Consider the following 16,649-nt stretch of genomic DNA (forward strand, 5'->3'; position numbering starts at 1 on the left):
CCTCAAAAGGCCTTTTTTGAAGGGCCCCCCCCCCCCCCCCCCCCCCCACTATTTAGTGTTCACAGCAGAACTTTTTGTCATCAGGGAAGCAGTAGTATGTCTCTTTGTCAATCACACGGAGCCTGCCCGAATCCTATCCACGTCACTTATCAGCATCTAATCTATCTCTCTCACCTCTTCTAATTGCAGATCAGAAGTTATCGCTGAAATACGAAGAATAATCCACAACTACCAAACCAAAGTTTCTAAACACTTTTATTTATTCCCAAGCAATGTAACAAGTTTCATCGTTTGTTGAAAGCTATTCCCCAATTTATCTCTTCCTCCCTCTTTTTTCACATTCTCTATTTTTTTCAGGTCTTGTAGTTTTCAACAGTTATCAAATAGTCAAACCAAACCAAACCAAACCAACGGCTACTATTCGACTACCAATCAAACAATTACCACGATCAGAACAAGTTTGGAATAATGAATAAGATCGAGTGACCACCACCCAGGTCCGAGTCTCACGACCCGGTCTCACGAATTATCAGAATTATCTATCTCTATCCCAGCCTATCATAACTATTATGATAGTTGTCAATGCTGTTGTCAGCTGAACTAGGGTCTAGTCATTGTTGGTGGGGATATTCAAAATCTCCGAAGGTGCGTGTATTTGAACATATACCAAGTTACCTGTACGATGACTGAATATTAATGTTTGCCATCACTGTTACTTTTGGTTTGTTAGTATCAGTTGATCCTATGACCCTTGAACTTGTGGCTGTACAGACAGTCTGAGAGATTAGTTTGATGGTTATCCACAGACGTGATATGGGTTAGGGGGATAAAGATGGTGCTTAACTTAACTTAAATATCCATCTATTCGAATATATATGGGTTTTGAAGGTTTAAATAGATAGGTTTAAAACCCGAACAATCGGAGATTCGGAAAATTCCAACAAAACTGAGCCTAGTTACTCCAGGTGACAACTGTTCAAATAACTAGCAGATGCTGCAAGAGTGGCAGATGTTTCGATCTATTCTTCTATAAATACCATAGCCCTTTGAAATTATTTCTACATCGCACGTGTTCGATCGAGAACTGTAACTTAATTTACAGGTGCCACAGATTACTCACCCACGTGTCGCCCCCAATGATAGAGAATCCAAGACAACCTACAGGTGACATCGACTTGCTATACAGCTGGTAAACAAAAATATTTCAAATGGGTTGTCCAACTCTCGCAATAACAATTTTTCGAGCAATTTCTTTTTCACCATTAGCAATATAAACCCTGTGAAAATGGAGACAACATATCAGAAACTAACACAAACTAAACCGTAAGTAGAAAACTTTGTAATAATTGATTGGTTATTGGGGTGGACTTTCAAGAGAAAGTTGTTTCATGCTGTATATAGATGATATTATATGCCCCGTATATACATGGATCGAACAATGAACCTCCAGATTAGAGAGCAAACGACTAACTCACCGAGTCACTGCGGCTCCACAGATACAGTGTGGCGATCTAAGATACATTATTAATAGTTGTTCTTTTCATAAACCTCAAGCATTATATATATATATATCTCCAGATGTTCATAAACAATGTTAAAATCTTTAAAGGAAGGGGGAGGGGGGTCGAGGGTGCACCTCTCGTCTAGCTACTACCTAGCAGGGCCTGGCCACCTTTCCTCATCTCTCTATTCCATTGTACGCATTGTTTTTTTTTTTAATTCAGAATCGGTCAACAAAACTACATTATGTACACTGCAACACATTTTCCGTAATTTTTACAGAGAAAAATCTGGCAGTTATGTTGCCAAAGAAATCGCGTAAAAATTGCGGAATTCTGTAAATCACTATAACATTTTACAGAATTTTACTTTATGAAACCAAATGATAATATAGTATAATTATTTCATTAACTTATTTCAACAACGTATTTTATACTAATAATTTCAAATACCAATATAATGATAGTTATACACAGTTATATGATTCCTTACATGTTGTGCTCTACACAGTAATTGACCTATACTTATTGGTATTTTCCCCATCCATTAGAGCACCTCTATAATGTTATGACTCCAACTGTTAAGTTATTTGTACTGACATACCGACGTATGAGGGTTCCACTATTCTGTCTTTGAGTAGTAATTTACAACACGGTTATATTGTGATACGTTCAGTAATAATTGGTCTGTGTTTATATCTGGTCTTAAAATAGTACTACCTGACTCATGTTAGAATCAACACTGACATTAACTACGATCAAGAGTTGATTCCATCTTAAGATCGGTTTTATGAAGACAAAGAAAAGAGATTTGCGAATTTGAATATCAGAGACTAATTAAGAACACAAGGTATATGGATATTCTACTTCTAGGTTTATTACTTACTACGTTTCGAAACAAATACAGGTAACATTAAAAACACAAGGTATATGGATATTCTACTTCTAGGTTTATTACTTACTACGTTTCGAAACAAATACAGGTAACATTAAAAACACAAGGTATATGGATATTCTACTTCTAGGTTTATTACTTACTACGTTTCGAAACAAATACAGGTAACATTAAAAACACAAGGTATATGGATATTCTACTTCTAGGTTTATTACTTACTACGTTTCGAAACAAATACAGGTAACATTAAAAACACAAGGTATATGGATATTCTACTTCTATGTTTATTACTTACTACGTTTCGAAACAAATACAGGTAACATTAAAAACACAAGGTATATGGATATTCTACTTCTATGTTTATTACTTACTACGTTTCGAAACACATACAGGTAACATTAAGAACACAAGGTATATGGATATTCTACTTCTAGGTTTATTACTTACTACGTTTCGAAACACATACAGGTAACATTAAGAACACAAGGTATATGGATATTCTACTTCTAGGTTTATTACTTTCTACGTTTAGAAACACATACAGGTAACATTAAAAACACAAGATATATAGATATACTACTTCTAGGTTTATTACTTACTACGTTTCGAAACAAATACAGGTAACATTAAAAACACAAGGTATATGGATATTCTACTTCTAGGTTTATTACTTACTACGTTTCGAAACAAATACAGGTAACATTAAAAACACAAGGTATATGGATATTCTACTTCTAGGTTTATTACTTACTACGTTTCGAAACAAATACAGGTAACATTAAAAACACAAGGTATATGGATATTCTACTTCTAGGTTTATTACTTACTACGTTTAGAAACACATACAGGTAACATTAAGAACACAAGGTATATGGATATTCTACTTCTAGGTTTATTACTTACTACGTTTCGAAACAAATACAGGTAACATTAAAAACACAAGTTATATAGATATACTACTTCTAGGTTTATTACTTACTACGTTTCGAAACAAAAACAGGTAACGATATCAAGTAAAATGATTAACAATTAAACAATACAGGATATATATAGGTAAATCAATAGAGGCCATAAAGGCCTTTATATCCTGTGTTGTTTGGTTGTTAATCATTTTACTTGATAATGTTACCTGTATTTGTTTACCTTCCTGCTTCTATATATCTTACTAAGATTATATCAGAGACTAATAATAAAGTAAAATTAAACAACATTTTATTATACCTCTACTTTCGATTTATATATGCACTATCCGTCCAATAATGGAATTATAAATAAATGAAAATAAGGGAACCTAACTTGAAAGGATTCTTCTTATAAAATTAAGGTTGACAATTGACACTAACATCTGTAAGAACAGAACAGAACTTGGAGTAAAATAAAGGACAAATACGACGGTTTCGCTTTATTCCTTGTCAACGCCCCTTTTCAATTAACAATTCCTGAGTAGAACTTCTCAAATCTTCTAGTGCGAAATGAAGATGGATCACTGAATAAAATAACAACATTCGCATTTAATTCTTAACAGACTCATAAATCTATTTATATCACCAACCATGCCCTGTGCAATCCAAATGCAAATGCAAATGCAAAGGCCGTATAACACAATATGTGTTTTTTTTTAACTTTAGTACACCAATTTTCTCGACCCATGCTATCTAGAACGGAACCACTGAACGACACCCAAATATTTGTAATGGTTTACAGACTGAAATTAGTTCCCTTTCTAGAACCATTTTTCCTTCTTTGAAAGTGTACCACCGTTTTTCGAAAACCAATATTTGGCTTTTTTTCTAATTTGACATTCATATTCCAATTATCATAATATGTTTAGTCTCTGCTGAAGACACCCAATTGAATCACCAGTCAGATGCTCTGGAAAAAGTAGCATGAACATATCTTCAATAGATGGGTCAATTAATATCCCAGATCTACTGCTTTCATCATTCATGTATGTAAAATCCAAATAGCCATGGGCGAAGTATAAAACCTTGTCTTACCCCTGAACTACATGGAAATGAATATGAAACCATACTACCTACTTTAACCTTAGAACATACAGACTTATATATACCATGCAAGATATTAAACATTGGCCCTTTAATATTATTCTTATCAACAGATAAAATAATTTGAGGCAATTCTAAAAGTCTAAAGCACAGTTTAAGTATAAAACCCCATTTTTACTCTTGGACAAATAATTTTCAATGATACTATTCAAAATAAAAATATTATCTATAGTTGAATATTTTTTCCTCAAACCAACCTGTTCCTCTACTAAAATAGTACTATGATCTGACCACTCCGTTAAACGTTTATTTAATATTGATGTGATTATTTTGCTAAGAATATTCAGAAAGGATATCTCTCTAAAATTAAAACTAGTGTATTCAGGGTTTGAGGGTTTATATCATTGAATGAGTTTAAAATTGGAATATGGCTGTCCGGATTTTTTTTTTTTTTTTTGCTTTGTTTCCTGTAAGGGAGTTTATTCATTAGGCATATGTTCATAACCTATAGTGCTTTATGTGATTGCATGGTCTACTTAATTTGCATAGTTATTAAGCTAAAGGGAGAGAACTGGTCACAATAATTGTTATATGATAAGAAAAAATCTTCTAAACACAAGCATCCACGAGGAAGCATTTAATTATGAAAAGTGGCTTCAAGTGATGATAAGAGTAAGCATACCCTACCTGATACCTAACATGTCATTACTGCTTAATACTAGCCTACATATAAGATAGGGGGGTAAAACAAACAACTAGAGTAATGTAAAATTATACAATCATCTGGTGGAAACTCGATATATTATTGTGATGACAAGTTTAAACTTGGTTGTTAAACAAAAACCTCTACGATGATAGTAGAAATAGATATTTAGCTTAAACAATTCCAATTAATGAAAGTGGCATCTCATACTTGAGAAACTCTGCTCAAGAGACACGTATACTCCATTGTTGGCAAATTGACAATTGACGATTGAATATAATTTCACACTAAGTCTCTTTTGCAGGTATTTTATTCACAATGCGTTTACATTTTCTTGTTGCTGTGTTGGTTGTACTTGTTTTGATTGATGTTGGAGAGGGATACTATCGTAGATACTATCGATATCAAGGGGGTCGTAGTTACTATCGATATCAAGGGGCAGATAGAGACAATCAATATGAAGAGGAACGTAGATACTATCGATATCAAGAAGCAGATAGAGACATTCTTCGTGAGATAACTATCATTAAATGTTTGAAATGGTCCATAGTGAAATATATCGTTATACAATTCAGCTGCCCAAAACGTAAGTCTATCTTTATCATAGTTGGAAATATTAGTCAAATCAATAGAAATATTGGCTCTGTTAAACCTTGTGTTTTCAGCGTGTGTGTGTGTGTGTGAAGGGGGGGGGGGGGGGGGGGCAAAACGATAAAGCTATCATAGACTTAGTTATGTCATGCCTTATTAATATAGTGAAACAGCTCTAAACCATCATCCTCTCTAAACCGTTATCATCTCTAAACCGTTGTCCTCTCTGAACCGTTATCCTCTCCAAACCGTTATCCTCTCTAAACCGTTATCCTCTCTAAACCGTTATCCTCTTTAAACCGATGTCCTCTCTAAACCGTTATCCTCTTTAAACCGTTATCCTCTCTAAACCGTTATCCTCTCTAAACCGTTATCCTCTCTAAACCGTTATATTCTCTAAACCGTTATCCTCTCTAAGCTGTTATCCTCTCTAAACCGTTATCCTTTCTAAACCGTTATCATCTCTAAATCGTGATCCTCTCTAAATCGTTATCATCTCTAAACCGTTATCCTCTCTAAACCGTTATTCTTTCTAAACCGTTATCCTCTCTTAACCGTTATATTCTCTTAACCGAAATTCTCTCTAAACCGACATCTTCTCTAAACCGACATCTTCTCTAAACCGTTATCCTCTCTAAACCGTTATCATCTCTAAACCGTTATCCTCTCTAAACCGACATTCTCTCTAAACCGTTATCCTCTATAAACCGTTATCCTCTCTAAACCAATATCCTCTCTAAACCGTTTTCCTCTCTAAACCTTTACTCTATCTAAACCGTTATCCTCTCTAAACCAATATCCTCTCTTAACCGTTATCATCTCTAAACCGTTATCCTCTCTAAACCGTTAGCCTTTCTAAACCGATATCCTCTCTAAACCGACATCCTCTCTAAACTGTTATCCTCTCTAAACCGTTATCCTCTCTAAACCGATATCCTCTCTAAACCGACATTCTATCTAAACCGTTATCATCTCTAAACCGTCATCCTATTTAAACCGTTATTCTCTCTTAACCGTTAACCTTTCTAAACCGTTATCATCTCTAAACTGTTATCCGCTCTAAACGGATATCCTCTCTAAACCGTTATCCTCCCTAACCGATATACTATCTAAACCGTTATCCTATCTAAACCGTTATTCTCTCTAAACCGGTAACCTTTCTTAATCGTTATCCTATCTAAACCGATATCCTCTCTGAACCGTTATCCTATCTAAACCGTTATCTTCTCTAAACCGACATTCTCTCTAAACCGTTATCTTCACTAAACCGACATTATCTTTAAACCGTTATCCTCAATGAACCGTTATCTTCTCTAAACCGGTATCCTCTCTAAACCGGTATCCTCTCTAAACCGTTATCCTCTCTAAACCGTTATCTTCTCTAAACCGTTATCCTCTCTAAACCGATATCCTTTCTAAACCGTTATCCTTTCCAAACCGTTATCCTCTGTAATCCTCTCTAAACCGACATTCTCTCTAAACCGTTATCATCTCTAAAACCGTTATTCTCTCTAAACCCGGTATCCTCTATAAACCGTTATCCTCTCTAAACCTTTACTCTCTCTAAAACCGTTATCCTCTCTGAACCGGTATCCTCTCTAAACCGATATCCTTTCCAAACCGTTATCCTTTCTAAACCGTTATCCTTTCCAAACCGTTATCCTTTCCAAACCGTTATCGTCTCTAAACCGACATTCTCTCTAAACCGTTATCCTCTCTAAACCGTTATCCTCTCTAAACCAATATCCTCTCTTAACCGTTATCATCTCTAAACCGTTATCCTCTCTAAACCGTTACCCTCTCTAAAGCGTTATCCTCTCTAAACCGATATCCTCTCTAAACCAATATCCTCTCTAAACCGTTATCCTCTCTAAACCGTTATCATCTCTAAACCGGTATCATCTCTAAACCGATATATTTGAAATTTAAATTTTACTATATCTATAGAAGGAAATCCTCAATAGCCCGACAATAACTCTTCTAAGCTGCAATCCGGCATGGAATTCAGGTTCTAAAGTTGTTAATCTATTGTAAATGAACCCTTCTAACCGCAACTCTGGATTATTGTTATTAATTGTCCTGTATCTAAAAATAGCCGTCAGTTTATAGAACAATATTGTACTTTCGTTTATTATTTCAATCCTTTACATCCATTTTATTATAATTTAGCAACGTTTTAAGATTTTTTACACAAAAGGCATAAAGAACTAAATGCTTTGAAATAGATTTAACATTTTATGTTTGTTTAGTTTTGTGAAGTATTTTAACTATATCCAGTTTCTAGATCATATAATAAGCCCGATGCGTAACCCTGCGTATGTAACCGATGCCTAACATACATTAATGATACTTTGTCATTTTCAGCTGATCCCTGTGCCATGATAGACTGTAATTATAAGGGGAAATGTGTTGATGGAAAATGTCAATGTAATACTGGGTTTCATGGACAGTTCTGTTCAGGTATGGATCTTTATTGTACAGGGAATATCTATTCCAGATTTCTTTTTAGCGCATTGTTTTGGCGAAGTAGCTCATGAGCCATATAAAAGAGTCTATAGGGAACGCTGTCCCACGTTGTCTGCGGTTTTTCTTCATTGTGTGAATGATCCCATCAACAGTTTAGTAAGACCCCATAGACAGTTAATTAAGACCCCATAGACAGTTTAGTTAGACATCATAAACAGTTTAGTTAGACACTAGACAGTTTAGTAAGATCCCATAGACCGTTTAGTAAGACCCCATAAACATTTTAGTAAGACACCATAGACAGTTTAGTAAGATTCCATAGACAGTTTAGTAAGACCCCATAGACAGTTTAGTAAGATCCCATAAACAGTTTAGTAAGATCCAATAGACAGTTTAGTAAGATCCAATAGACAGTTTAGTAAGATCCCATAGAGAGTTTAGTAAGATCCCATAGATAGTTTAGTAAGATTCCATAGACAGTTTAGTAAGATCCCATAGAGAGTTTAGTAAGATTCCATAGACAGTTTACTAAGATCCCATAGACAGTTTGCTAAGATCCCATAGACAGTTTGCTAAGATTCCATAGACAGTTAATTAAGACCCCATAGACAGTTTAGTAAGACATCATAAACAGTTTAGTAAGACCCCATAGACAGTTTAGTAAGACCCCATAGACAGTTTAGTAAGATCCCATAGACAGTTTAGTTAGACACCATAGACAGTTTACTAAGATTCCATAGACAGTTAATTAAGACCCATAGACAGTTTAGTAAGACATCATAAACAGTTTAATAAGACCCCATAGACAGTTTAGTAAGACCCCATAGACAGTTTAGTAAGACCCCATAGACAGTTTAGTTAGACACCATAGACAGTTTACTAAGATTCCATAGACAGTTTACGAAAATTCCATAGACATTTTAGTAAGACACCATAGACAGTTTACTAAGATCCCATAGACAGTTTAGTAAGATCCCATAGACAGTTTACTAAGATCCCATAGACAGTTTAGTAAGATTCCATAGACAGTTTAGTAAGATCCCATAGACAGTTTAGTTAGATCCCATAGACAGTTTAGTAAGATTCCATAGACAGTTTAGTAAGATTCCATAGACAGTTTAGTAAGATCCCACAAACAGTTACGGCGTCCCGTGTATTTTGTTTACCATCATCATTACAAATTATCTCTATTATTATCATTATTAGAGCCTATACCGGATTGTCAAAATGGTGGAAACTTGGTGGTAGAAAATGGTAAATTAAAATGTAACTGTCCATTACGAACATTTGGTGAAGATTGCAGTAAGTTCAAAATAAAATAAATCTTAATTGCACTGCCCCTCAAACAACAAGACCCACCCCAAAAGAAAAAGAACTGTAAGAAAGGAAGAGAGAAATGACTATATTTTACAAGGATAACAACTTGGATTCACAGTTAAGAATCCGTTCTACCAGTTGATCCGTGACAATACCTCTTGGCATTAATTTCGGATTATCCGTACCTATTTACAGCTGGGTCGACTGGAATTATGGAATACTTACTCACTTATGATTGATATACTTCCTAATGTTAAAAATTCATTAGCTGCTAATAATGTTTCGCCAACAAAATTCCGTAATTTAAAATTTGCGGTTTCGGGTAAAACCAATGCACTACAGAACAAAGTAGTAATGAAAACGAGAGAAACACAAAGGTCTCGTCAGCTCACAAAAAGGCTGAAACAAAATTCTGCATCCTATGGTATTTTCAGCAATTTAATCCGATCATCCCCTGATCCTGAAAATCGATTTTAAGAAAAAAAAAACCTCGATCCAAGATACTTTGAAGCATATTTCAATATTTCAAATCTTATGATGCATCAATTCTAATATACTGCAAAAATAATTTTTATAATATTTTTAAAATTCCAGGAGTTGAAATTCGTGGGAAATGTCAATACTCCTTTCTTTTAAATACTTAACAGGAAGAAATGAACGTAAACCTCCATTGTTAGTTTGATTGTCAATATTATTTCAATGGCATTCTTTTGTTTTGACAGGTCTAGGGGTCTGTGATATTGAAGGTGAAAGCCCATGTTTAAATGGTGGCACTTGTGTTTCGGCAGTTAACATTGCTGATACTCCCAGCTGTACATGTCCACCTGGCACAATTCAACCAGTTTGTGAATGTGAGTTGATTCAGTTGTATCAGCGATTTTAAACATAGAAAAAGAGCTCTATTACAACTATTTGTCGTACTATTTACTGATAGAGTTCAATTGAAACTATTTGTATAGTCATCTTAATATTTACTTTACCAGTTGATAGAGCCCAATATCAGCTATTTGTATAGTCATCTTAATATTTACTTTACCAGTTGATAGAGCCCAATACCAGCTATTTGTATAGTCATCTCAATATTTACTTTACCACTTAATAGAGCCCAATATCAGCTATTTGTATAGTCATCTCAATATTGCCTCGCCTTGATTGCAATTCTCATCGATACTCTTTGCTCGATTTTATGTATTGTTTAGTCTTCTCAATTAAACTTCAGGTATATAAAAGCCCAGGCTTGTTAATATATTCTACTTCTATTTCAGTGAAAGATTGTGGAGCAGAATACACTTGTAATGAAGGACATGAAGTAGCCAGTGGCGATTTCAGTATTAAATGTCTAGTATCAGGCCAGTGGGATGTTGCTAATATTCTAGTTTGTCAAGGTAAGTATCTAGTTAATCTCATTCTAGCTAGTGGTCACAATATTGAAAGTGAAAACCCATGTTTAAATGGTGGCACATGTGTTCCGGCAATAAACATCGCTGATACTCCCACCTCTACATGCTCGCCTGACACAATTCAAGCAGTTTGTGAACGGAAGTTGATTCAGTTGTATCAGCTTTTTTATAGATAGAAAATCTCTATTACATCTATTTGTATTGATATGGTACAATATCATCTATTTGTATAGTCATCTCAATATTTACTTTACCAGTTGATAGAGTCCAATATCAGCTATATGTATAGCCATCTTAATATTTACTTTACCAGTTGATAGAGTCCAATATCAGCTATTTGTATAGTCATCTCAATATTTACTTTACAGTTGATAGAGCCAATATCAGCTATTTGTATAGTCATCTCAATATTTACTTTACCAGTTGATAGAGCCAATATCATCTATTTGTATAGTCATCTCAATATTTACTTTACCAGTTGATAGAGTCCAATATCAGCTATTTGTATAGTCATCTCAATATTTACTTTACCAGTTGATAGAGACCAAAATCAGCTATTTGTATAGACATCTTAATATTTACTTTACCAGTTGATAGAGACCAATATTAGCTATTTGTATAGTCATCTTAATATTTACTTTACCAGTTGATAGAGCAGAATATCGGCTATTTGTATAGTCATCTCAATATTTACTTTACCAGTTAATAGAGACCAATATCAGCTATTTGTATAGACATCTTAATATTGCCTTGTCTTGATAGCAATTCCTATCGATACTCTTGCTCGATTTTATGTATTGTTCGTTCTTCTCAATTAAACCTAAGGTATAAAAAAGTCCAGGCTTATTATTATATTCTACTTCTATTTCAGCGAAAGATTGTGGAGCTGTTCCACCAGGTAATTTTTCTACAGGAACTGCAGCAAGTGGTACAACATTCCCAAACAAAGCAGACTACACTTGTAATGAAGGACATGAAGTAGCAGGTGGTGATTTCAGTATTAAATGTCTAGCATCAGGCCAGTGGGATGTTGCTAATATATTAGTTTGTCAAGGTAGGTATCTAGTCAATCTCAATCTTACTAGTGGGTCACAATTTGTATTGATGTCGAACTATTTACTAATAGAGTTCAATTTCAACTATTTGTATAGTCATCTCAATATTTACTTTACCACTTGATAGAGACCAATATCAGCTATTTGTATAGTCATCTTAATATTTACTTTACCAGTTAATAGAGCCCAATATCAGCTATCTGTATAGTCATCTCAATATTTACTTTACCAGTTGATAGAGCCCAATATCAGCTATCTGTATAGTCATCTCAATATTTACTTTACCAGGTGATAGAGCCCAATATCAGCTATTTGTATAGTCATCTCAATATTTACTTTACCAGTTGATAGAGCCCAATATCATCTATTTGTATAGTCATCTCAATATTTACTTTACCAGTTAATAGAGCCCAATATCAGCTATTTGTATAGTCATCTCAATATTTACTTTACCAGTTGATAGAGCCCAATATCAGCTATTTGTATAGTCATCTCAATATTTACATTAGCAGTTAATAGAGCCCAATATCAGCTATCTGTATAGTCATCTCAATATTTACTTTACCAGTTGATAGAGCCCAATATCAGCTATCTGTATAGTCATCTCAATATTTACTTTACCAGGTGATAGAGCCCAATATCAGCTATTTGTATAGTCATCTCAATATTTACTTTACCAGGTGATAGAGCCCAATATCAGCTATTTGTATAGTCATCTCAATATTTACTTTACCAGGTGATAGAGACCAATATCAGCTATTTGTATAGTCATCTCAATATCTACTTTACCAGGTGATAGAGACCAATATCAGCTATATGTATAGTCATCTCAATATTTACTTTACCAGGTGATAGAGACCAATATCAGCTATATTTTATACTCATCTCAATATTTACTTTACCAGTTGATAGAGACCAATATCAGCTATCTGTATAGTCATCTCAATATTTACTTTACCAGTTGATAGAGACTAATATCAGCTATATGTATAGTCATCTCAATATTTACTTTACCAGTTGATAGAGACCAATATCATCTATCTGTATAGTCATCTTAATATCTACTTTACCAGTTGATAGAGCCCAATATCAGCTATTTGTATAGTCATCTCAATATTTACTTTACCAGGTGATAGAGCACAATATCAGCTATTTGTATAGTCATCTCAATATTTACTTTACCAGTTGATAGAGCCCAATATCAGCTATTTGTATAGTCATCTCAATATTTACTTTACCAGGTGATAGAGACCAATATCAGCTATTTGTATAGTCATCTCAATATTTACTTTACCAGTTGATAGAGCTCAATATCAACTATTTGTATAGTCATCTCAATATTGCCTCGCCTTGATAGCAAATCCGATCTATGTTCTTGCTCGATTTGATATATTGTTCGTTCTTCTCAATTGAACTTCAGGTATATAAAAGTCCAGGCATATTATTATATTCTACTTCTATTTCAGCGACAAATTGTGGAGCTGTTCCACCGGGTAATTTTTCTACAGGAACTGCAGCAAGTGGTACAACATACCCAAACAAAGCAGACTATACTTGTAATGAAGGACATGAAGTAGCAAGTGGTGATATCAGTATTAAATGTCTTGCGACAGGCCAGTGGGATGTTGCTAATATACTAGTTTGTCAAGGTAGGTATATAGTCAATCTCATTCTTGCTAGTGGGTAACAATATTGAAGGTGAAATCCCATATTTAAATGGTGACACATGTATTCTGGCAATAAACGTGGCTGATACTCCCACCTGTATATGCCCACCAGGCACAATTCAACCAGTTTGTGAACATGAGTTGATTAAGTTGTATCAGCTATTCTATAGATAGACAAAGAGCTCAATTTCAACTATTTGTATTGATGTGGTACTATTTACCAATAAAGTTGAATTTAAATTATTGGTATAGTCTGCTCAATATCTACTTTACCAGTTAATAGAGCCCAATATCAGCTATTTGTATAGTCATCTCAATATTTACTTTACCAGTTGATAGAGCCCAATATCATCTATTTGTATAGTCATCTCAATATTTACTTTACCAGTTGATACAGCTGAATATCCGCTATGTGTATAGTCATCTCAATATTTACTTTACCAATTGATAGAGCCCAATATCAGCTATTTGTATAGTCATCTCAATATCTACTTTACCAGTTGATAGAGCCCAATATCATCTATTTGTATAGTCATCTCAATATTTACTTTACCAGTTGATAGAGCTCAATAACCGCTATGTGTATAGTCATCTCAATATTTACTTTACCAGCTGATATAGCCCAATATCAGCTATTTGTATAGTCATCTCAATATTTACTTTACCAGTTGATAGAGCCCAATATCATCTATTTGTATAGTCATCTCAATATTTACTTTACCAGTTGATAGAACCAAATATCAGCTATTGGTATAGTCATCTCAATATTTACCAGTTGATAGAAACCAATATCAGCTATTTGTATAGTCATCTTAATATTTACTTTACCAGTTGATAGAGACCAATATCAGCTATTTGTATAGTCATCTCAATATCTACTTTACCAGTTAATAGAGCCCAATATCATCTATTTGTATAGTCATCTCAATATTTACTTTACCAGTTGATAGAACCCAATATCAGCTATTTGTATAGTCATCTCAATATTTACTTTACCAGTTGATAGAGACCAATATCAGCTATCTGTATAGTCATCTCAATATTTACTTTACCAGTTGAAAGAGCCCAATATCAGCTATTTGTATAGTCATCTCAATATTTACTTTACCAGTTGATAGAGCCCAATATTAGCTATCTGTATAGTCATCTCAATATTTACTTTACCAGTTGATAGAGCCCAATATCAGCTATCTGTATAGTCATCTCAATATTTACTTTACCAGTTGATAGAGCCCAATATCAGCTATTTGTATAGTCATCTCAATATTTACTTTACCAGTTGATAGAGCCCAATATCCGCTATATGTATAGGCATCTCAATATTTACTTTACCAGTTGATAGAGCCCAATATCAGCTATCTGTATAGTCATCTCAATATTTACTTTACCAGTTGAAAGAGCCCAATATCAGCTATTTGTATAGTCATCTCAATATTTACTTTACCAGTTGATAGAGCCCAATATTAGCTATCTGTAGATTCATCTCAATATTTACTTTACCAGTTGATAGAGCCCAATATTAGCTATCTGTATAGTCATCTCAATATTTACTTTACCAGTTGATAGAGCCCAATATCAGCTATTTGTATAGACGTCTCAATATTTACTTTACCAGTTGATAGAGCCCAATATCGGCTATCTGTATAGTCATCTCAATATTTACTTTGCCAGTTGATAGAGACCAATATCAGCTATTTGTATAGTCATCTCAATATCTACTTTACCAGTTGATAGAGACCAATATCAGCTATTTGTATAGTCATCTCAATATCTACTTTACCAGTTGATAGAGACCAATATCAGCTATTTATATAGTCATCTCAATATTTACTTTACCAGTTGATAGAGACCAATAACAACTATCTGTATAGTCATCTCAATATTTACTTTACCAGTTGATAGAGACCAATATCATCTATTTGTATAGTCATCTCAATATTTACTTTATCAGTTGATAGAGACCAATATCAGCTATTTGTATAGTCATCTCAATATTTACTTTATCAGTTGATAGAGACCAATAACAACTATCTGTATAGTCATCTCAATATCTACTTTACCTGTTAATAGAGCCCAATATTAGCTATCTGTATAGTCATCTCAATATTTACTTTACCAGTTGATAGAGCTTAATTTCAGCTATCTGCATAATCATCTCAATATTTACTTTACTAGTTGATAGAGCCCAATATCAGTTATTTGTATAGTCATCTCAATATTTACTTTACTAGTTGATAGAGCCCAATATTATCTATCTGTATAGTCATCTCAATATTTACTTTACCAGTTGATAGAGTTCAATATCAGCTATTTGTATAGTCATCTCAATATCTACTTTGCCAGTTAGTAGAGCCCAATATCAGCTATTTGTATAGTCATCTCAATATTTACTTTACCAGTTGATAGAGTCCAATATCAGCTATTTCTATAGTCATCTCAATATCTACTTTACCTGTTGATAGAGCCCAATATCAGCTATTTGTATAGTCATCTCAATATTTACTTTACCAGTTGATAGAGTCCAATATCAGCTATTTGTATAGTCATCTCAATATCTACTTTACCAGTTGATAGAGACCAATATCAGCTATTTGTATAGACATCTCAATATTTACTTTACCAGTTGATAGAGCCCAATATCAGCTATCTGTATAGTCATCTCAATATTTACTTTACCAGTTGATAGAGCCCAATATCAGCTATTTGTATAGACATCTCAATATTTACTTTACCAGTTGATAGAGCCCAATATCAGCTATCTGTATAGTCATCTCAATATCTACTTTACCAGTTGATAGAGACCAATATCAGCTATTTGTATAGTCATCTCAATATTTACTTTACCAGTTGATAGAGACCAATATCAGCTATCTGTATAGTCATCTCAATATCTACTTTACCAGTTGATAGAGCCCAATATCAGCTATCTGTATAGTCATCTCAATATTTACTTTACCAGTTGATAGAGCCCAATATCAGCTATCTGTATAGTCATCTCAATATCTACTTTACCAGTTGATAGAGCCCAATATCAGCTATCTGTATAGTCA

General features: G+C 33.9%; 1 protein-coding gene across 1 annotated transcript in view; it reads left to right on the forward strand.

The window, feature by feature from the left end:
* Positions 1–1,285: 1,285 nt before the first annotated feature.
* LOTGIDRAFT_162916 (hypothetical protein) overlaps positions 1,286–16,649 on the forward strand; it is a gene marked incomplete at both ends in the record, with an annotated part of 22,146 nt that continues 6,782 nt past the window's right edge. The window contains 9 exons of the mRNA XM_009058933.1: positions 1,286–1,323; positions 2,601–2,710; positions 5,408–5,689; positions 8,059–8,154; positions 9,367–9,462; positions 10,200–10,328; positions 10,743–10,862; positions 11,749–11,931; positions 13,399–13,581. Of these exons, the coding sequence (XP_009057181.1) occupies positions 1,286–1,323; positions 2,601–2,710; positions 5,408–5,689; positions 8,059–8,154; positions 9,367–9,462; positions 10,200–10,328; positions 10,743–10,862; positions 11,749–11,931; positions 13,399–13,581 (1,237 nt within the window). The remainder of the gene's footprint in view (positions 1,324–2,600; positions 2,711–5,407; positions 5,690–8,058; positions 8,155–9,366; positions 9,463–10,199; positions 10,329–10,742; positions 10,863–11,748; positions 11,932–13,398; positions 13,582–16,649) is intronic.

Source organism: Lottia gigantea, assembly GCF_000327385.1.
Source record: "Lottia gigantea unplaced genomic scaffold LOTGIsca_36, whole genome shotgun sequence".
In the NCBI taxonomy this organism is placed as follows: domain Eukaryota; kingdom Metazoa; phylum Mollusca; class Gastropoda; family Lottiidae; genus Lottia; species Lottia gigantea.